General features: G+C 67.7%; 2 protein-coding genes across 2 annotated transcripts; one reads left to right on the plus strand and one right to left on the minus strand.

Moving 5' to 3' along the window:
• The first annotated feature begins 726 nt into the window (after positions 1 to 726).
• GJD3 (gap junction protein delta 3) lies at positions 727 to 2797 on the plus strand. Its single transcript, XM_059869628.1, has 2 exons — positions 727 to 814; positions 1117 to 2797. The coding sequence occupies exon 2, from the start codon at positions 1124 to 1126 to the stop codon at positions 1823 to 1825; it is 702 nt and encodes a 233-aa protein (XP_059725611.1). The 5' UTR covers positions 727 to 814; positions 1117 to 1123; the 3' UTR covers positions 1826 to 2797.
• On the minus strand, positions 2756 to 24782 carry RARA (retinoic acid receptor alpha). Its single transcript, XM_059869627.1, is given in 12 exon segments — positions 2756 to 3072; positions 3075 to 3104; positions 3107 to 3202; positions 3205 to 3351; positions 4249 to 4407; positions 4592 to 4796; positions 4877 to 5053; positions 5140 to 5300; positions 6133 to 6274; positions 6379 to 6527; positions 17719 to 18013; positions 24631 to 24782. Coding segments are annotated over 11 exon segments (1728 nt in total). The 5' UTR covers positions 17897 to 18013; positions 24631 to 24782; the 3' UTR covers positions 2756 to 2788.
• Positions 24783 to 26509: the final 1727 nt, after the last annotated feature.

Below are 26509 nucleotides of genomic sequence, written 5' to 3' on the forward strand. Positions count from 1 at the left end.
GAGCTCTGGGAACACAGAGTGGGCCACTGAGGCCATATCAGGAGTTTCCCATCCCAAAATCTTGGATGGGGTGCTGGGGATGTTGTTGGATGGGAGCTGAGCTCTGGGGCATCAGGCACGTACCCACCCTGGGCATTGCATGAGGGGGGTCTGAGGGTGACCTGTGCTGCCCTGGGCTCTGCTCCCATTACTGGAAAGGGGATTTGAGGGCTCACCAAATGCTGTCAGCACTGGGCAGGGGCTGGCAGGAGCCCTGGCCATACCACACAGGATTTTGTAGGGATTAGTCTACATGTGCCAGAGCTGGGGACAATCTGGGAAGATCCATGGGACCCCCAACAGCCCTGGCACAGCGTCCTGGGGCAGAGGGGGCTGGTGCCAGCCATGAGCATCCCCCAGGCACTACAGCGCTGGGTGTACCCAGGCTCTGATGTGTCAGGGGGTGATGCCAGCAAGGTGGGGGGGGGTCTTTTGGGGGCCAAGTGCTGTGGCCTGGGGACCCTGAGGCCCTCTGGATTTGGGAAGGACAAAAGTTTGGGGGCATTTCTGCACTGGGGGGCCACCACCCCTGTCTCAGCCTGGGAGCTGCTGGCCCTGGGCAGGGCACCTTTTGTCCTTGAGCCCCACCGGCAGTGCTGAGCCCTTCCCTCCCTCCAGGCGCCCCTGCGGGTGCTCTGTCCCTTTAAAAGGACTCCAGGCGTGGCTGCGGGACCATTATCCCGTCCCAGCTGGACAAAGAGACCGGACAGTCCTGGACGGCCCTGGACAGCCGGCGCCAGCAGCGCTGGCACACCGTGGACCGCAGCCCAGGCAGGTACGGGGCTGTTGTGGGTGGGCCACAGCTCAGCCAGGCCGAGCTGTGCAGGGGACTGGGGATGGGGAATCTGCTGGTCCTGCCCCTGTTGGTGTCCTTGGACCCATCCCTGGGAGAGCGAGTCCTGGGCACAGCGGGTGCCTGGGGACACGCCTGGCAGTGCCTGGGCACCCTCCCGTGAGCGGGCACGCCGTGGTGCGTTTGGGAATGGTGGGATGATGGAGAGCTGGAGGGGCCGTGCTGCCACCAGGGTCCGACCCGGCGGTCACTGCGTCCCCCCAGCGCTGACCCCGCTCCCGCAGCGCGGCCATGGGCGAGTGGGGCTTCCTGAGCTCGCTGCTGGACGCCGTGCAGGAGCACTCGCCCATGGTGGGCCGCTTCTGGCTGGTGGTGATGCTCCTCTTCCGCATCCTGGTCCTGGCCACCGTGGGCAGCGACGTCTTCGAGGACGAGCAGGAGGAGTTCGTGTGTAACACGCAGCAGCCGGGCTGCAAACCCGTGTGCTACGACGCCGCCTTCCCCATCTCCCACTATCGCTTCCTCGTCTTCCACGTCGTCGTGCTCTCGGCGCCCGCCGCCCTCTTCGTCATCTTCGCCGTGCACCAGGCGGCCAAGCCGGGGCGCGGGGGGGCTCCCGGCCAGCGCGCCCGCCGCCTCCAGCCCTTCTACGTGGGCAGCGTGGTGGCTCGGATCGCCGCCGAGCTGGGCTTCCTGCTGGGCCAGGCGCTGCTCTACGGCTTCAGGGTGCAGCCGCTCTTCGTGTGCCGCCGCCGGCCCTGCCCGCACCGTGTCGACTGCTTCGTGTCCCGCCCCACCGAGAAAACCGTCTTCATCCACTTCTACTTCGTGGTGGGGCTGGTCTCGGCGCTGCTCAGCCTGGCCGAGCTCGCCCACCTCCTGCGCAAGGGGCCCCCGGCCCGGCCCGGCTGCTGCCACCGGCCGCAGGAGCGGGGCCCGGCGCCCGGGGGGGCTGCGGAGGGACCCTACCCGCGGGGGGACCTCACCGTGTGACCCGGCTGGGACGAGCTGTGGCCGGTGTCAGCCCGGCAGTGACAGCGGATCTCCCGGCCCCAGAGGGGTCTCTGCCCTCGCCGTGACAGGGAATCCGCGCCGGGCCGGGCTGGGCTGTGCCCCGGTGCCCCCGGTGCCCCCCGGTTCCTGTTGTGGGCGGCGGACAGGGCTCACCCGGCAGCTGCTGGAAAAAAAAAAAAAACGGACAAAAAGAAAATAAACAGGTCCCATCCCTGCACAGTGGCAGGAACACCCCTGACCCCCCAGCCCGGCATGGGAGGGCCAGGGCTGCCCCCAAACCCTGTGCTGGGAGTGCCACAAATGCATCAGGGCTGGCCCCTGGCATAGAGGGACATGACTGTGGCCTCAAGGGTGGGAAGATCAGAGCTTTAGGGTCTTGGGCGGGACACCAAAGGGTTCTGTCCCAGTCTTCGGGGATGACCAGACAGGGAGAGCAATATGGGGGGCCCTGGGCTGCCCTCCTTCAGCAAAGAACACCCCCCCCTCAAAGAGGACTTGGGGTGCCACAGCCTGACCATTTCCTCCCCACCCCTGCTCCCCCTCCTCCCCTGGTACCCCCACAAGAATAACGAGCCAGGCACTAGAATAAATAAACTTTATTCTGGAGCCAGCCCCCCCCGTCCCCCCCTCCCTGTCCTCCCCGTGCCGGCAGGGCCGGGCCCCCCATCCCTGCGAGGCTGGGACTGGCACCACCCTGTGCCCCCCACAGTCCCCTCCCCGCCTGGGGGGCCGGGGCAGGGCCCGCCCGGTGCCCCCCGACTCTAAATCCACTAAAATCTCAACAACAACAACAAAAAAAAAAAGGAATTTAATAATAATAAACCGTGTGCCCCCCCCCTCCCCCGGCTGCGCCCGCCGTGCCCCCTCCACCTGCACAGGCCTAAAAACCCCTCCAAACTTTTACAAAGGTTTTAAAACGTATTTATAGATATTTATAGATATTTATATATATATACTTTGCTTTCTTTTCTCTTTTAAATGACTCTGCTTCCTCGGCGTGCGGGGCTGGCCGGGCCCCCCCCCGCGGACGGCCGGGGCGGGGAGGGGGGGGTGGCTCGGTGGTCGCGATCCCGTGGGTGCTGGTGCTGGTGGGGCCGGGGCGTCCCCGAGGTCCCCGCGCCCCTGAAATGTGACACAACCAACGCGCTGGGCCCGGGGCTTGGAGGGGGGGATCCCCTCGGGGGCCGCTCCGGCGGGGGCTGCCGAGGAGTCCGCCCCGGGGGGCTGCAGCCGGGCCGGGCGCGGGGGCTCCCCCCGGTGCCGGGCTCTGTCCTGGTGCGCGCCGGGCGCGGGTCACGGCGAGTGCGTGGCCGGGCTGCTGCGGTTGGAGCTGGGAGAAAGGCTGGGGCTGCAGCTGCCCGGGGGGGGCCCCAGGCTGCCCCCGCGGGGGCCGCCCGCCTGCCCCCCCAGCGTGTCCATGCCCTCCGAGTTCTCCAGCATCTCCTGGATGAGCGGCGGCATCGAGCCCGGGATCTCCATCTTCAGCGTGATCACCCGCTCGGCGCCTGTGGGGGGGGTAAGGGTCAGCAGGGTGCTGCCACAAAGTGGCACTGCCAGAACTGGCAGCCTGAAAGTGGCACCCCCAAACGGTACCCAAAAAAATTCAAATGGCACCACCAAAATGGCACACTGAAACTGGCACTCTCCTCCAATGGGCACCCAAAAATTGGCACCCAAAAAATGGCATGCCCAAAACAGCACCCTGAAAATGGCACTCCCAAATAGTACCTAAAAAAAAACCAAAATGGCACCTCCAAAGCTGGCACACTAAAAAATGGCACACTAAAACTGGCACCCCCCCCAGACAGGCACCCAAAAACTGGCACCCAAAAAATGGCATGCCATTTTTGGTGCTGCCAAAACAGCACCCTGAAAGTGGCAGCCTCAAATGGTAACCAAAGAAACCCCAAAATGGCACCAAAAGGCACCCAAAACCACCCAAAATGGCACATAAAATCTGGCACCCCCAAATGGTACCCCAAAAAACCCAAAATGGCACCACCAAAATGGCACATTAAAACTGGCATCCCCAAATGATACACAAAAAAAAACCAAAATGGCACCACCAAAATGGCACACTAAAACTGGCACCCCCCCCAAATGAGCACCCAAAAACTGGCACCCAAAAAATGGCATACCCAAAACAACAGACTGAAAGTGGCACCCCAAAACCAGTACCCCCAAAATGGCACCCAAAAAGTGACACTGCTAAAACAGCACCCTCAAACTGACACCCCCAGTTTTGTTTCTCCCTGGGCACTGAGGACAAGGGACATGGTCACATCCCCAGCATCCCTGGAAGATGCAGTGCTGGGTCCTCCCCTCTGGAGGACGCTGAGTGACCCGGACCCCCCGTTGTCCCCTGGATGCTCCCTCAGGGCCCAAAGCTGCAGGAGCCTCACCCTTGGCGCTGATGCTGCGCAGGTCTGTGATCTTCATGAGCATCTTGGGGAACATGTGGGGCTTGTTGGGCCTCCTCTTCCTCACGTAGATCTTCAGTGCCTCCAGCAGTGGCTCCTGCAGCTTGTCCACCTTGTCAGGCTGCTCCAGGTCCTGGCGGTCTGGGGAGGGGGCACACACAGCGGTTGGGGGGGGAACAGCACATGCCCCTTGCCATCCTGTGGGCTCCCAGCTCCCACCGCTTGGGCTTCATTTGGGGTCTCCTTGCTCAGCCATTGGGGGGAGGACGGCCGGGCCGCACCGGGGGCCCGCGGGCGCTGGGCAGGTGCCCATCCCTGCACCCACCTCCGCAGATGAGGCAGATGGCACTGAGCAGCCCCGTCTCGGCGTCGTCCATCTCCAGCGGCAGCAGCTGGTTGGCGAAGGCGAAGACCAGGTCGGTGAGGGGCCCGAACCCCGCGTTGTGCATCTGCGTGCGGTTCAGCGTCAGCCCGTCCGAGAAGGTCATGGTGTCCTGCTCCGGCGTGTAGCGCGTGCAGATCCGCAGGATCTGGTGGGGGGAGAGGGCGGGGAGCTCAGCCTGGTGTCCCCTCCCCGTCCCTGTCCCCGTCCCCCTGTCCCGGCGCTCACCAGGATGTCGAGGCAGGCGGCTTTGAGGAGGGTGATCTGGTCGGCGATGGTGAGCGTGGTGAAGCCGGGGAGCTGCTTGGCAAACTCCACCGTCTTGATGATGCACTTGGTGGACAACTCGCTGAACTTGTCCCACAGGTCGATGTCCAGGGACACGCGCTGCTCCGAGCTGTTGTTCTGTGGCGGGAGGTGGGGGATGAGGGCACGGGGGGCCTGCCACCCTCCCCAGCCCCCCAGGACCCCCAGGAGCCCGTGACACTCACCGTAGTGTATTTGCCGAGCTGGCAGAGCGCAGGGAAGGTCTCCTGGTGGGCTTTGCGCACCTTCTCGATGAGCTCCTCCACCTCAGGTGTGATGATGTAGCTCTCCGAGCACTCCGGCTTGGGCACGTCCTTCTTCTTCTTGTTCCGGTCATTGCGGACGGCTGCGGGAATGGCAGGGTCAGTGTCACCTGGCCCCGGTGCCACCCAGCCCCTGCCCCACCCCGCTCTGCCCCTCAGGGCAGGATGGGGACCTGCCACGACTCCCAGCGGAGCCATCAGCCCCACAGATTCCTTTAAACAACCCCAAGTCATTAGGAGTGATTAGGGGTGCAGTTAGACCCTGCACCCTTGGGGGACCCACACCCCTCTCCAAGGGGACAGTGCCCTGCAAAGCCAACACATCAAAGAGGGACCTGGAGGACAGAGAATGGCAGCTGGGCCACCACACTGGGTGAAGGGCACGGGAGAGACCCTGGGGGTGGCAGCTGGGAAGGGGGGAACAGCTGGGAGGAGCCCCAGCCCTGCAGGGATCAGCCTCTGTGGGCTGGGAGGACCAGGACCCCTCTTAGGTACAGGGTGAGCCCCTGGGATGCTGAAACCCCCCCGGCACTTCCTGGCCCCCCAGGCTCTGCCAGCTCCTCCCAGGGGTCCCAGTCCCCCAGGGGTTGGCAGATGGGGCAGGACTCAGCTGTGCCTCAGCAGCCCTATCCCCCCGGGCACCCACCATGGGGGCACAGCCGGGCACCATGACAACTGCCAGCGGAGCAGGGAGGCCTCCTCAGCGTCATTTATCTCTGACATTATCAATCATGTGTTGCCCGGGCAACTGCCAGGCTGTGACACAATCCCAGGGGTCCCCATCCCCCCTGAGCCTTGCTGGGCACACGGTGGGGGCTGCTGGGATGGCCCAGCATGTCCTGCCTGGTCCTGACGAGGACACCAGGCACGCCTCATCCCTGTTCTTCATCCCATCCCATCCCCATCCCCACTCACACTCCTTGGACATTCCGACTTCGAAGCACTTCTGGAGCCGGCAGTACTGGCACCGGTTGCGTGTCACCTTGTTGATGATGCAGTTCTTGTCCCGGTGGCACGTGTACACCATGTTCTTCTGGATGCTGCGGCGGAAGAAGCCCTGGGGACCCCGCACGGCCCCGTCAGCGCCCGGCACGGGGACCCCGAGCACCACAGGGAGCCCGGGGAGCCGTGGTGGCATTCGGGGCTGGTGGCAGCGCTCACCTTGCAGCCCTCGCAGGCGCTGACCCCATAGTGGTACCCCGAGGACTTGTCCTGGCACACGAAGCAGGGCTTGTAGATGCGGGGCAGGGGTGGGGGCGAGGGGGGGCTGGGCACGATCTCCTCCGAGCTGGTGCTCTGCGTCTCCACGGCTGTGGGGAAGGGGAGACACTCAGGGCATGGAGCCCCCCAGGCGGGGAGCCCCCCACCCTGCACCCCATGGTCACCCCCCAGCTCCAGGGGTCCCGGCAGCCCCAGCCCAGCATTGCCCGGCCCGGCCCTGGCGCCAGGTCGAGCGGGGCCAGCGGGGAGAGGACGCGTGCTGGGAAGATGCAACGTGACATTTCCAGGTCACAGAGACGATGTGGAATTCAGGCAGACAAAAAAAAAAGGGAAAAAAAAAAAAAAAAACAAAGAAAAGAAAAGGGCCGGGATCCCAGGAGCCCCCAGCCCAGGCAGCACTGCCAGTGGATGAGGGGACGGAGGGTGCAGGGCCAGCCTGGGGGGGCCAGTGCCACACACTCACTCACACGTTGGGGCACACGTAGTGTGACACCTGCACATACACGGTGACCCCCACAGCCCCAGGGTCACCCACCACCCCCAGCCAAAGGGCCCCCCAGGAGGGGACAGGCACAGTGGCACCCAGCTGGCACCCCGAGGTCCCCCAGTGGAGGACATCCCCAAGGGCAGTGCCACCTTTGTCCCTGTAACAAGCAGACCCTGGCCCTGACAGCACAGGGGACACAGCCGGTATCCCTGCACACCCCAAAACCTCATGGAACATGCCTGTTCCCCTCCTGCACCCCAAAACCTGGAGGGATGTGCCTCTTGTACCCCAGAAGCACCCCCATACCCCGAGGGCCTGCGGGAGGTGCCCAAGTCCCCCAGGTCAAGCCTTAGCCCGGTCCGGGGCAGGGAGGGGTTCAGCGCACTTGGGGTTCACCCCTGGAGCTGGGGGGACTCAGAACAGTTGGGGTGCACCCCTGGCATGGGGGGGTGGCTCAGCACAGTCAGGGTGCACCCCTGGAGTTGGGGAGGGTCTGAGCACAGTTGGGGTGCAGCCCCAGCATGGGGCACAGCCAGGCAGGGGTTAAGCGCTCCCCGGCTGCTCCGGGATGTTTGCGAATGTTTTTCTGCAGCAGAGCCAAGCGAACCAGTCAAACAGGATATTAAAGGCCAGGCCCGGCGGGGGAGCCTGGGCCCCCCCCCGCCCCGCCGGCCCCTGCACCCCAAAAAGGGCCCCACGGCAGCCCGAGACCCCCGGGGCCGGGGAGCCGCGGGGACCCCCGGCCGGGGACACCCGGCCCGGAGAAGGGGCCCCAGCTGAGTGGGGGGCTGGGGAGTGAGGGGTGGGGGTCCCCAGGCTGGCAGTGCCACGGGCCCCTCGCCAAAGGCCACGGGATGGGGCCAGGGAGGGGACGACAGGACAAAGCCACCCCTGACGCTTGTCCCCAGGCGCCAACGGGGACGGGGAAAGTGCGGGGTGTGACAGGAGCGTGCGGGGAAGGGTGGGGAGAACGTGGGGTGGGAGGGGATGTGAATGTATGGGGTGGGATACGAGGGTGTGGGGGGTGGGATATGAATGTGGGGGGTGGGATACGAGTGTGTGGGGTGGGATATGAGTGTGGGGGGTGGGATATGAGTGTGTGGGGTGGGATATGAGTGTGGGGGGTGGGATATGAATGTATGGGGTGGGATATGAATGTGTGGGGTGGGATACGAGGGTGTGGGGTGGGATATGAGTGTATAGGGTGGGATATGAATGTATGGGGTGGGATATGAATGTGTGGGGTGGGATACGAGTGTATGGGGCGGGATATGAGTGTGTGAGGTGGGATATGAATGTGTGGGGCACCGGGGGAATGTGTGGGGTGGGATCTGAGGGCTCGGAGGTGATGGTGCAGGGTGGGATATGGAGTGGGGGAGCGTGCAAGGTAGGATATGAGCGTGCAAGGTGGGATACGAGCGTGGGGGGGGGGCTGGGAGGGTGCAAGGTGGGACACACGGCTGCGAGGTGGGTGTGGGTGTGCGGGGTGGGATACGAGGGTGCGGGTGGGACACGGGCGCGGGGGCGAGCGCCGGGCAGAGCTCCCAGGCTGAATAAATCACCGCTGCCACTCGAGGGAGCGGAGCCATTAAAGTGACTGAGAGAACGTCGTCTATAATTTATCGCCTCTTTTATATAATTTAAGAACTTCCTCGTGGAGAGCTGCACTCACAAAACGCGGATTTGACAAGATTTTGATGTGCTGGATGCGGAGGGGGGGAGGGGACCCGGCTCCCTCCGCGTCCCTGCGCTGGCAGAGCTGCGCAGCACCCCGGGAATCCCCTGCCACCGCCGTCACCAGCCCGCTGCCACCGTGGAGGGGACACGGACACAGCCACCAGCCTGGCCAGCTCCCCAGGAGCCCCCCTCACGGCAGCATCAGGCCTGGGTGCCCCTCGCACCCCTGGGGGGCACAAAGCAGCACCCAAAGGCGCTGAGCAGGGCAGGATGGGTGCCAACCTGCCCTGCTGGAACACGGCTGGGTGACGGGGTGCAGCTGGGGACACGGTGGACCCCAGTGCCCAGGCTCAGCCCGCCCACCCCCCCGCAGCAGGAGGGACCCCGCTGTCCCCCCCGGCCGAGGCAGCGCAGGCCGGCTCCAGCTGCAGACCAGATGCTGCGGCTCCGCCAGATCCCGGGTGAACGCTGAACGCGCCGCCCCCGCCCGCGGCCCCGCCGGCTGCTTCCTGCCCGCGCCGGGGGACCCCGGGGCACCCCGACACCCGCACCCCCGCCCTGGCGTGGGAAAGCGCCGGCGGGGACACCCCGTGTGCCAGTGCCCGGGGGGGACACCGGCCTCCGCGCCGCCACCACCCCGCCGTGGCTCCGGGACAGAGCCCGGCCAGCGGAGAGGGGAGGATGAGGATGGGGGGATTAGAGGGGGAAGCCCACCCGGGGGTTGCAGAGGGGGTCACCGGGGATCCCCGCAGGCTGGTGCGGTGGCAGTGCCGTGCCAGGGGTCACAAACACCGCACAGTAGGGTGGAGGCCCACCCAGGGCTTCCCTGCAGATGAGAATCCCACGTGCCCCGAATTCCTGCGCCTCTGCAGGAGAAGGGGGAGGGAGGGAGGGATGGAAGGAGGGAAGAGGGTGCCGGGAGCCCAGAGCCGTGGGGTGCCCGGTCCTGCTCACGGCCACCGGCCACGGGCACCTCCTGATCCCCACGGACATCCTACCCAGGACCCGGTGTCTGCCCCTGCCAGCACCAGGCGTCCCCAAAACCCCGACACACCCATCTGTGACCCAGAGTTTTCGCAAGGCCATGCGAGGCCACCCCGTGCCCAGCGGGGGGGTGCCACGCACAATCCAACCCCACGTAGCCCTCTCACACCCCCACAGCACTCCAAAAACCCCCAGCAGCAGATGGCTCCACACGGGCAGGGGGCTCCCACTGTCTCGGTGGGCTCCTACAAGATTTTTCACCACCCTCAGCAGCTGCCTCGTGCCTCTATTTCCCCATGGTGACCGCCCCAGTCCTCTCTGGGGGTGTGGGTGGGCTCCCCGTGCCCCCTGAGCAGCTCTGGCTCCTGTGCCAGCGCAACACGCCCCGCCGGGCAGGGCAGTGCCACGCTGGGCCAGCTGCCAGCACCGCGGGGCCAGCGGGCACAGCCGCAGCTGGCTCTGAGGAAACTGAGGCACGGCACGGCACCGCTGAGCCCTGCCCGGGCTGGCACCCCCGGGCTGGGGAGACACGGCACCTCGAGTGACGTCGGGAGAGGGGCACAGAGCCAGGGAGTCCCGCCAGCGCCCGCCGCCCACGCGCTTGCCAGGTCATGGTCACCGTGACCAGAGCCCCGAGGTGCCCCAGCCAGGGCAGGAGACCCGCGTCCAGCAGCGCTGCTGCCCACGGGGAGCCCCCGCAGGACTGGGCGGCACAGAGAAGGGACAATGGCCCCCAGCGACCCTGCTCGGGACAGTCAGAGCCGAGAGGCTCCGCGCTAAGGGTGGCACTGGAGCCCGGGACCCCCGTGCCCACCCTGCCCCAGCGAGGCCTCGGGGGCAGCCCCCACCCCTCGCAGAGGCAGAGGGAGCCCCCGCATGTCCCCAACGCAGACAAAGGCCCCGCGGCCGCGCTCGGTGCCAGCGCAAAGGTCGAGCGGCCCCGAGACAATGAGGGGAGCGAGAGCGGGGGTCCGCGGCCGCACAGCCTTTGCACAGCGGGCACCCCGCCATGGGCCTCCGCCAGGGATCCCCGCCCTTACCGGGGTGAAAGTCCCACGGAACCCGGCAGGACTCTCCCTGGGCCGTTGCGGTGGCCCGTGGGTGCCAGGACACCGGCTGGTCCCACGGCCGGGACACGGGACTCCTCCAGCCCCCCCAAACCTCACTCGCCCCCCACCCCGTGGGCACAAACCACAGCAGGGCTCCATCCCCGTGGGGGAACAGCTCCCAGGCTGGCCGGCACTCGGACTGCGCTGCCCGTGCCCCCCGCTGCCCATCCCGGTACGGCGGCGTCCTCACGCCCTCCGTGCCCCCCTGCACAGGGCACCGGGCCGTGACCCCTCCAGGGACACGGGGCAGGGTCCCGCCAGCGGGAACAGGACTGGCGCGGCCCCACATCCACAGCCGGGACCCCCCCGCCCAGGAGGACCCCCCCGATCCGCGGCAGGGTGGGGGCCCAGGCTGGGGCTCCCCCGCGCCTGGGCAGCAGCGGCGGCTCCGTCTGTAGTTAATTGGATTTTCCCGGAGCCTTTATCAGGAGAGAGCGAAATTCCCGGCGGAGTCGGCACTGCTCGGACCCCGCTGCGGGAAGGGGGGGGGCGAGAGGCGACCCACCCTGCTCCCCTTCACCGAGCTCGGTCCCGACTGCCCCCGAAATAGGGCAGGGGGTGTTTAAAGAGCCGGCGGCTTCTGCGCATGGAGCGAGTGGGGAGGAGGCTGAGGGGGCTGAGCCCCGCACTCTTCCAGGACCAGCACTCAGCTCAGCCCCCCGCCCACGGCCACGGCCCCCGCACCCAGCACCGCACCCCGCAGCCATGCCCGCAGCCCCCCCCCACACCCGCCCGGGTTTCGGGGCCGCTCTCCCCGGCCCGATGCGACGGACGGGGGGCCCCGTCCGCCCCCGATGCGCAGGTACCTACAGCGGCCGGAGCTGCTCCACGGCGGGGGGCGGCGGGGGGGGCAGCCCCGGGGGCCCGGCCCGTAGAAATCCATGCGGAGGAAGGGGCCGGGGGGCAGCCCCGCCACCGCCGCGCCCTCGTACATGGCCCCGGGGCGGCGGGGGCGGCTCCCCCGGCCGGGGCGGCCCCGGGCGGTCAGTGCCCCCCCCCGCGCCCCCGGGGCGCCCCGCGCCGCGCTGCCATCGCCCCGCGGAGCGGCCCCGCCGCTCGCTCCGCGCCCGAGCGGCGGGAGGAGGAGGAGAAGGAGGAGGAGGAAGAGGAGGAGGAGGAGGAGGAGGCGGGGGGAGGGGAGGAAGGCGCAGCCCCGCCGGCTCTGCGGCTTCGCCAGCCCCGGTCCCTCCCGGCACCCGCCGCCTCCCCGCGCTTAACCCGCTCCGCGCCGAGGGGCCGCACCGGTACTCGCAGGAGAGGGGACACGGACACGGGGCACGGACAGGCGGGGGGCGCACGGACATGCCGGGGACGGGCACGGACACGCAGGAGAGAAATGGACACACCGGGGGGGGCACGGACACAGGACACGGACAAGAACATGCGGGAGGGGGGGCACGGACACCGAGAGGGACACAGACATGCAGGGGGATAACAGACGTGGTGGGGGTACGGACACATGAGGTGACACAGACACGCAGGAGGACACGGCGGAGAAATGGACACACGGGGGCAAGGGGACATGCAGGGGAACACGGACATGCAGAGGGACATGGACACGCGGGGGCAGTGCCACTCGGGAGCGAAATGGGGAGGGGCTCAAGGCGGGGCTGGGGGGCCCGGGGGTTGCCCGGCGGAGATGACGGGTCCTGGGGGTCCCGGGGGGGTCCCGGGGACTGCCCGGCGGCCGCAGCTCATTTGCCTAATGGGATGCGGGTGAACTGCGGGTGAACCCGCGGGAAGGGCTCACCTCGGCCTGACCCTCGGCCTCCCCCCCCCGGGGGGGTGGGTGGATCTGTGTACATGCATGTGCACGTGTGTTCATGCATGTTCCCTGTGTGTGGCGCGTCTGCATCTCCGCTGCAGCTGGGCCACGTGTGCTCCTGCTGCACAGACACACGGGGAGGTGTGTGTGCCTGCACAGGGCAGCCTGTGTGTGCACACGTGTGTGCATTCGTCCTGCACACACACACACACACACACACACACACACACGTGTGTGACACCATGTCCCACCTAGCACAGCTGAGAACATGAACACAGGGGTGTGTGCACAGCCCACTGTATCCATCTGTGTGTGCATGCACACGTGTGTGCTGGCGTGTCACCCGTGCAGGGCACAGAACTGTGTGCCACCACTCCTCTTCACACAAGGCCCTGCTGAAGCTGACACCACAAACCCGGGGAGCTCGAGCGGTGACAGTGGTGACAGTCACACGCCAAGGACAGGCCCTGGGGGTGCCACTTCCCTCTGCAGAGGTGATCTCTGCTGCACAGCGGGCACGGCACGGCACCCGCACTGCTGCCCAGCCCAGGGCTGCCCTGGAGGGAGAGGAGCCCCACTGAGCCCCCAGCTGGGCCCTGCCATGGGCAGGAGGAGCACAGGCTGGGAGGGTGCAGGCACTGCCTCACACATCTGTGTGTGTGTGTGTGTGTGTGTGTGTGTGTGTGTGTGTGTGTGCGCGGCTGTGTGCATGCATGTGGCTCTGTGACTGTCCTTTGTGCATGTGTGGCTGTATGTGTGTGGCTGTCTCTGTGTGTGCAGTTGTATGTGTGTGTGGCTGTACACACGTGTGGCTGTCTCTGTGTGTGCAGTTGTATGTGTGTGTGGCTGTACACACGTGTGTCTGTCTCTGTGTGTGTGGCTGTACACATGTGGCTGTCTCTGTGTTTGTGGCTGTGCAGATGTATGGCTGTACATGAGTGTGTGGCTGTACATGTGTGTGTGGTTGTGCACATTGTGGCTGTACATGTGTGCCGGTACATGCGTGGCTGTCCCTGTGTGTGTGGCTGTACATGTGTGTGTGGTTGTGCACATATGTGGCTGTACAAGTGTGGCTGTACACATGTGGTTGTCTCTGTGTGACTGTGCAGATGTATGGCTGTACATGAGTGTGTGGCTGTACGTGTGTGTGTGGTTGTGCACATTGTGGCTGTACATGTGTGCCTGTACAAGTGTGGCTGTGCACGTGTGTGGCTGTCCCTGTGTGTGTGGCTGTCCCCATCAGTGTGGCTGTACATGTATGACTGTCCCCGTGTGTGTGGCTCTACATGTGTGTGTGGCTGTACATGTGTGGCTGTCCCCGCTGGTGTGTCTGTACATGTGTGTTTGTCTGTACAAGTGTGGCTGTGCACGTGTGCCTGTCCCCGTGTGTGTGGCTGTGCACGTGTGCCTGTCCCCGTGTGTGTGGCTGTACATGTATGACTGTCCCCGTGTGTGTGGCTGTGCACGCGTGTCCGTGTGCTCCGTGTGTTCGTGCGGGGCTGCGCAGCGCGGCAGCGCCTGTTTAAATAATAATGGCAAGTCGGGGCTTTGCTTAGCCAGCAGGTTTCGAACAAAAGCCCAGCGCTGCTCCAACTTCCTGCAGCGAACATGACAAATGTCTGCTCTGACTCATTTACCAGCGCTGGAAAGAATGTGGCTGCGATGGAGGGGACGGAGGGGACGGCGCAGGGGACGCGGGCGGTGGCACCGTGCGGCCGGGCCGTGCCGGAGGCCGCCCCGACGGGCAGCGCTTCCCATCCCGCATCGCTTCCTGCACCGCTTCCCACATCCCTTCCCGTCCCGCATCCCCTCCCGTCCCGCGTCGGCGGCAACAGGAAGAAACAGAGATTATAAAAAAAAAAAAAAAACAAAAAACAAAGCCTTAATTCCAGAGCCAAGAGGAACTGGGCGAGGGGACACCCCGCACGTAAATCCCGCAGTGGGAGGGGGACAGGCACACCCCGCCCTGAGCCACATCCCACCAGCAGCCTGGGGACACGAAAACGGGGCCCTTCCAGCAACATCCCCGGCCCCGCATCCTCCTGGCCCCGCTCCCTGAGCGATGCTCCGGGGGGACAGAGCTGCCTCCAAAAGGCAGATGAAAACCCAACCCACCCAACAGCCCGTGGGGACCCCATGGAGGACCCCCCCCGTGCCCGGAGGGATGGCTTTGGGATCACAGGGTCACAGTCCCCACGGACAGGGATGCCCGGGGCCCCCACAGGAACCCCCCCAGCCCCTCCCCCACCGCCGCGCCGGCACCTCGGGGCCCCGCAGCCCCCCCCCCCCGGCCCCGCAGCCCCCCTCTCGCCCGCCCACTTCAAAAGACCCCATTTATCCCCTTCAGCCGCTTTTGAGCCCGGCGAATTCCCGGCTGGAGCAGGCGGCTCCCCCCGGCCCCTGACAGTGATAGAGAACCTCCGCCTAATGGGCTTTCCCAGGCTGGGGGCCCAGCGCCTCATCAATCTTCCCCGGGCAGGGATGGGGGGGCCGGGGGGGTCCCCAGCACCGCACCCCGCGGGGCTCCCCCGGCCACTGCCCTGAGCGGGGCCCCCCGGCCCCGCGCCCCCCCCCGGCCCCCGGCCTGCAGGGAGCACGTTTTGCTCATTAATTTTTAAAAATTAATTAATTACGGGGCGCTGCGGGGGAGCGGCTGCGGCGCGAGGAAACCGGAGCCAGCGGGTAGGGTGACAGGCCAGCCCGGGCGCGGGGCCCCCTGTCCCGGCAGCCCGGAGCGGGGCCGGGGGGGCGCGGCTGCCGCGGGGGCTGGGCGGGGGTCCCGCGTCCCGCAGCCAGGCCTGGGAATCAGGGCGAGGGCTGCACAGGGAGCCCCTCGGGGACCCCTGAGACACGCCACGGGCCAGCACTGGGCAAGGAGAGGGGACCTCCAGGGACAGGAAGGCGCCACAGAGCCCCCGGGGATGGGGATGAGGGCACAGGCACAACCCAGCGGTGCCACACATGCCAACACGGGTGTACACACCTGGCACGGGGACACGGGGCACACAGGCTCACCAACACACAGGCACAGAGGGCACTGACACACACACACACACACACACGTGACACACGTGTGTGCACACACAGGCACAGAGGGCACTGACACACACACATGTGACACACGTGTGTGCACACACAGGTACAGAGGGCACTGACACACACACACATGTGACACACGTGTGTGCACACACAGGCACAGAGGGCACTGACACACACACACATGTGACACACGTGTGTGCACACACAGGTACAGAGGGCACTGACACACACACATGTGACACACGTGTGCACACACAGGTACAGAGGGCACTGGCACACACACACGTGTGACACATGTGTATCCACACAGAGGCACAGCAGGCACTGGCACACACACAAACACGTGACACGTGTGTGCACACAGGCACAGCAGGCACTGGCACACATACACAGAGGTGTGACACACACATGCACACCCTGCACAGCCCCAAGTGTGCACACACAGGCACAGAGGGCACTGACACACACACACACGTGTGTGACACACGTGTGCACACCCTGCACAGCCCCAGCTGTGCACACACAGGCACAGAGGGCACTGACACACACACACATGTGTGACACACGTGTGCACACTCTGCACAGCCCCAAGTGTGCACACACAGGCACAGAGGGCACAGACACACACACACACGTGTGACACACGTGTGCACACCCTGCACAGCCCCAGCTGTGCACACACAGCACCGGCACTGCCAGCAGCACACACGCAGCTCCACGCTGCCCGCAGAGGGCACACAGAGGGTGTGCACACCCCTCGTGGGAGCACACACGTGCCCACACGCAGCTCCCAGCCCACCAGATCTCCATCCCAGCACCCACGGACCCGCTGGGCTGCCCAGTCCAGCCCCGAATCCAGGAGGGGCAGCTGCACCCCCAGGAGGGCCCAGCCCGGGGCCGCGCAGCTGCAGCACATCTGGTGAGGGCGGGACACATGTGAGGAGGGGGTGGCGGCACCGGCCCCCGGCAGGCGGGACACAGACACGGGCACCTCCCTGCACCAGCAGCGACAGCAGTGGCACCACAGGACACCCCAATATTGCAGGACCGACCCAAACAGGGCACCCACAATATGTGCGGATGCTACAGGCAGGGGGCAACACATGGTGCCCCCACCCCCTGCATCACTCGGGCACCCAGCAGGGAAAGCCAAGGGGAAACTGAGGCACGATTCACCACCTGCCTCAGGACACCCTCCAGCCGTGCCCGCGGCCCTGTCCTCAGTGTCAGGGAAGGGGGGGACACAGGCGGCCCCCCCAGCCTGTTCCCACACGCCCGGAATGGCCCCAGAGCCAGCGCGGGGGAGTGGCCCCACCCGCCGACACCCAGTCGCTGAACTGGTCCCACTGGGTCCCACCGCCGCCGGGGCGGCTCCAGCGGGGGACAGCACCCAGGGCTGGCCCTGCCCGGACCTGCACCGGCCCCCGGGGCCAAGGACGGGCCGGGGGGAACCCGCCACACCCCGAGCCACGGGGTTCTCCCCGGCAGCGGGCGCCGCAGGGCACTCATGCTGCAGGGAGCAGGCACGGGCACCCAGCACCGTGGGGCCGGGGTGAGAAGAGGTCCAGCAGCCACCCCACGGCGTCCAGGGAAACTGAGGCACGCTGAGGGGTGCTGGTTTGGGGGAGTCCCGGGTGGGAGCCCACCCTCAGCGGCTCCCAGCTGCCGTCATGGCAAGCAGTGATTACCAGGGCCGTGATGGACGACGCTGTCATGGGGAAATGGAACCGGGAGCAGCAGTGATGATGATTGTCTTCATCGCCTTCATCACCTCCCCCATGGCAGCCCTGCCACCGATGAACAAAGAGCCACCGTGGGGACACAGCACCCACCATGCCCGCTGGCACCCAGGCTGGTCACAGAGAGGGACAAGCACACCCTGACCAGGGCCTGCAGGCCATTAATAACCAGCCACTAATGAAGGTGGCCGCAATTAATGACACAACCCCACAATGGCCACTGACCACTCCGTGCCTCAGTTTCCCCAGGTGCAGCACTCACAGGGACACACAGGGAAAAAGCACCATGGAGCCCTCAAAATCAGCTCCCCATGGGTGTGGCTGGGAGCAGGGAGACCCTCCCTCACCAGTGCCACTGCCCCAGGGACACATTATGGATCCCACACCCCATACTGGGGACAGAACCGGGCCCAGAGAGGTCCCCACATGTCCCCCCAGCACTGGGGGTGCCACCAGCCCCCTCAGGGCTCTGGTACTCACTGGCAGGTGACGGGGTGCTGTATCCACTGACGGGAAGCTGGTGCTGGATGCCAGCCAGGGTGCTGGGCGGCGAGAGCCCCCCCAGCATGTGTGGGAAGAAGAAGGCGTAGGGGGGCACAGGGTAGCCATTGAGGTGCCCCCCACCCGGCGTGGGGCAGGAGCTGCTGTTGCTGGCCATGGCGGGCTCTCCGCTGCGGGGGGCTCTCAGGTGCGGGGTGCCGGGGGCGAGCAGAGCATGGGGCCCGCGGGTGCCCTGCTGCCGGGCTGTCCTCACGGCTGGCGCTGCTCTGCGGCGCTGCGGGGGAAGCAGAGAGGGGCATTAGCACAGGGGCTGCGACCACTGACCCCCCCCACCCCACTCCGTGGGGTCACCCACCAGCCGTGCCTCAGTTTCCCCGGCCCCCCCCCAGAGCCACATCCCCTCCCGGCCCCAGGAGGGCGCAGCCGGCCGGGCCTGGGGCTCCGTGCGGGATTAACGCCGATCCCCCCGATTAACGACACCGGGACGGCGGCACCGGCAGGCGCAGCTCACTAATCCCAGCTTAGCTGGGTGGAGGGGACGGGGGGGACGGCGTGGGGACGGCATGGGGACACTGTGGCCCCACAGGGCACCCCCTCCAGCCAAAGGCCACACCATGATCCCAAACCTGCTCTGCCAGGCCAGGCATGGGACATGGGGCACACAGCAGAACCTGGGGGCAGCAGCCCCTGCCCCAGCCTGGTGGGGGCTGCAGGGCAGCTGGGGACAGGGGGGGGGGACACACGGGCACACTGGGGTCCCCTGAGGACAGCGGCTCTGCTCCAGGCTGGCTCTGCCGTCACGGCCACGCTCCCACTCCGGCTGCGCTCCCACCCATCCCTGCGCGGATCCCGAGGGGGCTCAGCCCCCCGGCCTCATGGGGAGGGGGCTCAGCCCCCCGGGACCAGCACCGGGGGGCTCTGCCGGCCGCAGGGCTGGGCTGTGCCCGTCGTGACACAACCCTGTGCCATGCGCCATGCCATGTGCCCACCGGCACGGACCCCTGGCCCCGGCTGGTCGGGGGGCGGTGGGAAGGGGGGCGCGGGGCTTTCACAATCCCGGGCTGGCTGTTTATTTAAGAGCTGGCGCGGGGCCCGGCGGGGGCTGTTTATTTGCCGAGAGTGCTGGCTCCCGGCCCCGCGGAGGCGGAAAAGGATCCAGAGGAACAAGGCTGGGCCGCCCGGCAAGGCGCTGGGGAGGGGCCGGGATGGGCATGGCCCTGCCCGCCCCCCCAGAACCCGGCTGGGTGCACCCACTACAGGCAGGACCCCCGTTCTTCCAACTCACCCCTGCACCCACTGACCCAGTAGGGAGCACCCATGAGGACGCCTATGGTCCTGTCACCCTGGGGTGGGCACCCATCAGTGGCTGGGTGAGGGTCACAGCCCCCCCAGCACCCCAGTGAGTGTGTGATTCCCACAGGCACTGCCAGGGCACGGTGCCGGACGCCAGCTCAGCATCGTTCTGGGGACAGCCCTCGCCTGGGCTCCACACATGGCACTGCAGGGAGCCTGGCCTGCGCTGTGGGGCACTGCCCATGGCCCCCCCGGCCAGGCTGTGGCCCCCGAGTTGTGCTGGCCGGGGGGAGCCAGGGGAGGGAGGCGCGGGAAGAACTGTTTATGTTTGCCGGTGCCAAGTGCTCGCCGGGCACCGCGCCAGCCGTGCCGGGGCCCAATTACTCAACCCGCTCAGGCCCCCCCACACACCACTGGCCGGCCAGGGACCGAGCCAGGCCAACACTGCTGGCCTGGTCACCGTGCACCCCAGCGACCCCCCTTCCCCGTGCTCCACATGACCAGCAGTGGCCAGGAGAGTCCAGGGATCATGGCCAGCCTTGCTCCCATGGGTGCTGGTGAGCAGGAGGAGCTGCTGCCCAGAGGAGCTCCCCTGGGACCATGTGCTGCCACAGCCCCCAGCACACAGTTGCTCCCCAATTGGGGGATTGTGGGCATCCCAAATGGGGGTCCTGACTGTCCCAAATGGAGTTCTGACCAAGCTGCATTCCCAGAGCCTCCAGGGTCAGCAGTGTGGGGCCAGGGGCCGTGCAGCCCCCTCAGCTGGGCCTGTGCTCACCCGCCCCAACGCCTTTTCCTCCAGTCCCCGCAGGAGCTGGACGAGGCCCGGAGCTTCCTGGAATCCAGCGCCTCGTTCCAGCCCCGTGGAAAACGTTGATGCGGGGCCCGGGCCAAATGCAGCCACAAGGAACCTCCCACCCGGGCCAGGGGTGGCCCCCGGGAGCGGATGGACAGACGCACAGACATGCAGATCAGACCATTCCCAAGGCCAGCAGCAGTGGGGCTGGTGGGGGACATAATTTGGGGGGCCATGGCTGGAAATGGGGGACACAGCTGAGGTGGGACACGGCTGCCCAAGCCACCATCCCACTGTGACCTCAAAGAGAGCACAAAGCCCTCTGCAAAAACGTGTGCACACCCAGACAGGGCAGGCAGCACTGGCACAGTCCCACAAGAGACCCCTTCCAAAAAGGCAGCCCCCCACTGTGACCCCCCAGGCTGGGTTCAGCGCCCCCATCCACATCCAGCACAGCCAGCATCAACTACAGAGCAACCAGGGTCCCACCAGAATGGCCACACCACAACACCCCATCCCCAGTGCCCATCCCAGTCAGCTACACCTCCAGCCCACCCTGACGACCCCAAAACCCCCGGAGCAGGCAGCACCCCAACCCCAGCCCATGTGACACCCCCAAACCCAGCTGTGCTTCCTGTCGGGGCACACGGCGATGGCAGCAGCAGAGCCCGGATGTGACACGCCGTGAGCGGGGGCACCGCCCTGGCACCCCCGGCAGCAGGGGGCCAGCAGGCCCGGGGGTGCTGGGGGGTGCCTGGCAGGGCAGCGGGCAGCGACCCAGCCCTTCCTGTCACGCCGGCGGGCACCGTGCTCCCGGCCGCAGCTTCCCCTTGCCACTCTCGATTCCCAGGCGGACAAGTTTCAGTTCAGTCCCGGCCCAGTTGCCACAGCCCGTCGCCCCAGACTCTCTCACCCTGCTCCCCTGCCACCCCAGAGTCTGTCACCCCACTGACGTATCACTCCACTGCCTAATGACCCCACTGACCTGCCACCCCAGCCCCTTGTCCCTGCTGCCATCGCAGGGTTCACCACCGCAGCATCCCGCACTCCCCAAACCTGGCAGCGGCTGCCGTGTGCGACCCCCACCCTGACCAGAACAGGCAGTGGGACCCTCCCTGTGCCAGGCTGTCCCCGTGGTGTGTGGGCAGAGCGGGGTTGCCGTGCTGAGGCACGGGGGCACAGGATGGTAGCCTCCGGGCAGGGCAGGAAGCGCCTGCGGAGCCACTGCGGTTGCAGCCTGCGGTTTCCTCGCTGGCATCAGAGCCAGCCCGGGGTGGCCTCGCACGCGAGGCCAAGGGCCTGGCTGCCCCCATTGCCCCCCGCCACCACCGGCCCCTCCAGGCTCCACCCCGGGCAAGCCAGCGCTGTGTGGGGGTGGTGAGGTGATCCCCTGACAGGGCTGCTGAGAGAGACCCTCTCCCATATGCCCAAAGCTCTCCACGGTGAGTCACCGTCACGTTTCTCACGTCCCCGGGCAGGCGTGAATCATGCCCAGCCCGCGGCACGGCCGGAGCCAGCGGCACACACTCGGCCAGCGTGCGCCGGAGTTGAGGCTGCTGGGAACAGGAATCTGAGGATGCTGAGGCCAGTGCAGACCCCAGAACCTACAACCTCCTCCCCGGGGCCAGCAGCCGACCCAAGGGTTTGCTCAGCCCCACCGCAGGTCCCTGGGCAGAACTGGTGTTCCAGCATCCCAACACTGACTGCAAGATATACCGAGCCACCACGGCTCCCCCAGCACAGACACAGTGCCTGGGACAAGGGACACTACACTGGCCCATGCTGGCCTCCTCAGTCCATGGATGCAGACCACAGGGAGTCACCACTGGCCCTGTAGTGAGGGTCCTCACCCCAGCACCCCACATCTTGCTGCTGCCAGGAGCCACAAACTGAAATTCCACCTGTTGCGGCCGGGCCGACTCCGGTTACGCCGGGAACGCGCCGCTCCGGTTACACCTCCCGCACCCACCACCAGACGCGCCATTCTTCTGTGGGAACAGGTGCCCCTGCCCCCGCCACGGCCCCTGGCATGGCCACAGCTGTGCCACGCCACCACCGGCACAGCTCCGGCCTGGCTGCACTGTGGGTGCCTTGAGAGGAGCTGGGCCAGTCCCAAAGGTCCAGTGGTGTCCCAGCCAGCATGACCCACCAGCCCCTCACACCGTGGGGACAGCACCCTGGGGAAACACACCCACCCCTGCCTGCCCATGCAGGGGACAACCCCAGGTACAGCCCAATCCCCACCCTGCATCCCAACCCTCAGGATGAAAGCAAGAACCCACAGGCCCAGGGCTCACAGTCCTGGAGTGCCCCATCCCAGGGCTCCCAGAGCACCCCCTCCCTGGAACCTGGAGCGCCCCATCCCTCGGGTCCCGGAGTGCCCCATCCCCGTTCCCCAGGGGCTCCCGGGAAGCAGGGGGATGGTGCCCCAGCAGCCACTCGCGGCAGTCCCGGTTGTTTTTAGCCGAGGCTGCGGCGGCAGCCGGCGCCCTGGGAATGGCGTGCCGGGAACAGCGCGGCCCCAGACAGCCCTCGCTGGCTCGGCGACAGCCGGCAGACAAGTGCAGCTGGCACGGGGCCGCTCGGGACACGGCGCGGGGGGACCCGGCGGGCAGGCGGCTGCGCGACACCCCCGGACACCGGGATTTGGTGGCACCGTGCCCCCAGCCTGGGCAGGCTCCCGGGAGCGAAGCCCTGCTGTACCTGGGGGGGCCAAACCGCTCCATGCCACGGCCACCGCGACCCACCGCGTCGTGCCCGGGCTGGCTGCGGCCGTGCGCCGCTGCCACGTCCCCTTGCCATGTCCCTTGTCACTGCCTGGCGGCCGGGGCTCAGTGGGGACAGCGGAGGCCACGGCGGGCGCACGCGGCCCCTCGCCAGGCCCTGCCACGAGCCACCCCCCGCTAAGCCGCCTCCAGCCGCAGGGAGATTAACCCATTTTCCGTAATCAGCACATGTGTCACCGCAGATATGATCGCACACGCCCCCCCCGGCACTGGCTGCGCCCCCCCGGGGCGGGCACTGCCAGGGGTGCCCCACGGCATGGGGCACCTTGAGGCTCCAGGCACGCACTGCAGGGCACTCACAGATCCTCCAACCTTGAGGTGCTGCAGCAGCGCCCCAAAAAGGGCTGGGGGACCCCAGAACCCAGCCACCCTCTTTGTGGCAGCACCGGCATCGGCGCTGGACGTTGCCAGGACAGTGGCTCAGGGCACGGCGGCTCAGGGCACGCGCGGCCAAATGTGGCACGTTGTCACACCAGAACCTCCTGGATATAAATAGATCCAGAGCGGCGGGATGGTGAATCCTAGCGCCGCAGGGCAGGCGGTGGCGGTGGCACAGCCGTCCCCAGGCTCTGTGGCCGCGACGCTGCTCCAGCCACAGGGACCGCGTGCGGGGACACGGAGGATGTATGAGGACAGCTGAGCGAAGCCAGGTGTCCCTGTGGGATGGAGCAGCCGCAGACACCAGGCAGCTCCGGATGAGGCGCGGGGCAGTGCCCTGCTCCTGTCGTCCCACTGTCGGTGGCCGTGTCACCGTGTCACCTGGGGGGGCTGCGAGCAATGGGCAAAGGGGCCAGGCACCCACCAGGACACCCACGGCATCCCTGGTGCGAGCACCCGCAGGAGCAGGCGCATCCTCGAGCCGCAGCAAGGTCACCCCCAAGGGCAGGGTGGGGGCCCACGGGTGACATATGGCCCGGGAGCAGTGGCCGCGGGGCTGCTAAGCCACCGAGCCGTCACCCGCTAATCCCGGCGCGGGGACGCAGCGGGTGCTGCACCCGCAGCCACCAGCCGGTGCCTGCCCGGCTCCCCGGAGCGGGGGCACCACCTTGGGGAACCCCCGTGTCCCCTCCAGCACCCGCCTCGCTGCAGGGTGGCCCTGCCACCAACGAGGTCAAAGGTCAGAGGCACAGATTTGGGGGACAGACGCACAGATTTGTCCCCGCACCGGCCCGCCCCAACCTGGGGCGCTGCTCCCCGTTACCGGGGGGGGTCCCCTCTCCGTCGGGGTCGAACACCCGGGGGACTGCACCCCCAAGCCCCCCACCCCGCCCAGAGCCCGCGGGGGCTCCGCCGCCCCCGGCCCGGCCCCGAGCAGCTGCTGCGGGAGGGAGGCAGCGGCCGACGGTCCCTTCCCCGGCCCCGCCGCCCCCCGCCCCGCTCCCCCGGGCCCCCCCGCCCGCCGCCGCCCTGTCAGCCGCGCAGAGCGATGGCTTCCTCCGCCCGCCGGCCAGGAAACGGCGCAGACGCCGCTCCCGCCCCCCGGCCCCCGGCGCCCCCCGCGCTCCCGGCCCCGCTCCCCCGCCGGGCCCCGGCCCCGCCGCACCCCGAAAAGGGGAAGCGGCCCCGGCCCCCCCCGCCGCGGGAAGGTGGGGGCAATGTGGCTGCGCGCACCGGCGGCCCAGGGGAGCCCGGTAATCCCGGAGTGGTCTCCCCAGCACCGCGCTCTGTGGCGGTCGGCCGGTGCCCGGTGGGGTGTAGAGGCTAGCGGAGCGTCCCCGGAGCCCGCCCCGGGGTGGGGGGGCAGCGCTGCCGCCCGGGAGCGCCCAGGCAGTCGGTACCGGGAGAGGGAACTCCGGCAGCCCTAAGCCCAGGAGGCAGAGGCCGAAGCCGCGATCCCGAACCCGCTGCGGCTCCGGTGCTCCCGGCAGCCGCAGCCCGGCGGAGTCCCTCCCCCGCTGCGGGAACCCCGGGATCACCCGTTACCGGAGGGGGATCCCCAGAGGCGGTACCGGAGCCGCACCGAGACCCTCCTTCCCAACCCCGCTCCCACGGGCAGATCCAGAGCCCCCTCATTACCTGCTCACGGGGACTCCAACACCGAAATCCTTAAACCCGGGGACTTCCCGGTGGTGGCTGCATGGCGGCGGCACCGGGAAGGAGCGGGGGGGAAGGGGGGGTTCGCACCGGCTTAGAGGGGTAAGGGAGGGGTAGGGTGGGGGTTCCCGGGGGGGTTCACCGAGCGGCGGCCGCGGCCATTGCGAGTCATGTGCTCGCGGGGAAACTTTACCCGGGGCTGGGCCGGGCGGGGCAGCGGCGGCAGCGGCGGCGGCGGCGGCGGAGGGCGGGGGGAGAGCGGGAGGAGGACACGCCCCTCCCGGTGGCCCCCGCCCCCGCCCCGCCCCGCCGACCAATGGGGAGCTGGCGGGGGCGGGGCGGGGGCGGGGCCAGCGCGGCTTTGCAACTCTTTGAAGTCTCCAGAAAGCGGAAGGGGAGAAAGTGGGTGCGCGCGCCGCGCTTGGGGGGGGCTCTTAAAGGGGCCGCGCACCGCAATTTCGATGCCCCCCCCTTACCCTTCTTCCCCCCCACACTCACAGGAGGAGGTGCTCCAACGCCTCCCCAACCCCCCAACCCGCTTCCCTCTTCTCTGACTCTGGATACTCACCCCCACCCAGGTGGGGGATTGGGGCACCCACAGGAGGGAAAACACAGGGGGTGGGCGCTGCAGGGCTGTAGGCAAGAGAGGGGAACAGACTGGGGGAAAGAGGGGACAGGGATGGGGAGTCCCATGGCTGCCCCCCAGGCTCAGAGGGGAAGGGCTGGGGGCACCTGTGGCACCCCGGGGGTACAGAGTGCCCGTAGCCAGAGGAATTCCCTGCTCTGTGTGTCCCCGGAGAGATGCTGATCCTAGGAAGGGGATGGCGATGGAGACACGGACATGGACTTGGACACAGGCTACCCAGCCACATTCGGGGAGGCCAGAAAAGGCTGCACCCACCAGCACAGCCCAGACCCTGCAGCACAAGGGCTGGGAGGGCAGTGGGGCAGGAGCTCCCCTGGGAGGACACACATGTGAGGGAGTGTAGGCAGCCTCAGCACATGCCCCGGGGGGAGTCGCACCTACCCCCTGCTGCCCAGGACCTTTGGATGCCTGTCAGGATCCCACTGTGCCCACACAGGAGGGTGATGCCCACCAGGCCACTCAGCACATTCCCGTGCCTCAGTTTCCCCCGTGCGCTCACCAGAAGGAGGTTGGACACCGCGGCCGGGCCAGCCTCTGGCCCCCTCCCCGCACACCGGGGCCGCGGCGGCGAGGCCCAGGCGCCGGCATGTGCTCAGCCCAGTGGAATGTGCCAAATCACTCCCAGATGTGCACGCCGGCCAGCCCGACCCCCCTGCGCTCCCACCGGGGCACCGCCGGCCACCGGGGACCCCCCGAGCCCAGCCCGGCCCCGCGGCACCGAGCCCATCACTGGCCGCATCCCGCCCGCTACCGGTCCCGAGGCGTCGCCGCACCGAGGGCGGGCAGCGGGTGCCAGGGCGCGGCAGGAGGTGCCACCAGCACCGGGCGCCCGTGTCCCCGTGTCCCCGTGCCACCGAGGCCTCGCCCGGCGCGGGGTCGTGCGGGGTCCCGCCCCGCACCCGCGGCCCCGGTGCCAGGCGGGAGCAGCCGAGCGGAACGGGGCTGTCAGATGGAATCTGGGTGCCGGCGGTGACGGCGCGGCGGGAGGCGGCCGTGCCCGCCACGTGGCCGCTTATGTAAGGAGAGTGCAAGGGAGGACAGCGAGGCAGCCGGGGCACCGGGGACACCGCCGAGGGGACACCGAGCCCCCGCCCCGCCGCGCGCTCGGGCACGGCACGGCCCTGCCCGGCCCCGTGGGCACGGCACGTGTGCGCGGGGACCGGCGACACGGGTGCTGGAGCCGGGGGACAGGAGCCCGGCGGCCCCTCGGGCTCC

Source organism: Haemorhous mexicanus, chromosome 28 (genome assembly GCF_027477595.1).
Source record: "Haemorhous mexicanus isolate bHaeMex1 chromosome 28, bHaeMex1.pri, whole genome shotgun sequence".
NCBI lineage: Eukaryota > Metazoa > Chordata > Aves > Passeriformes > Fringillidae > Haemorhous > Haemorhous mexicanus.

Coding starts and splice junctions, on each gene's coding strand:
- GJD3 (XM_059869628.1), top strand. CDS start 1,124: ATGGGCGAGTGGGGCTTCCTGAGCTCGCTGCTGGACGCCGTGCAGGAG.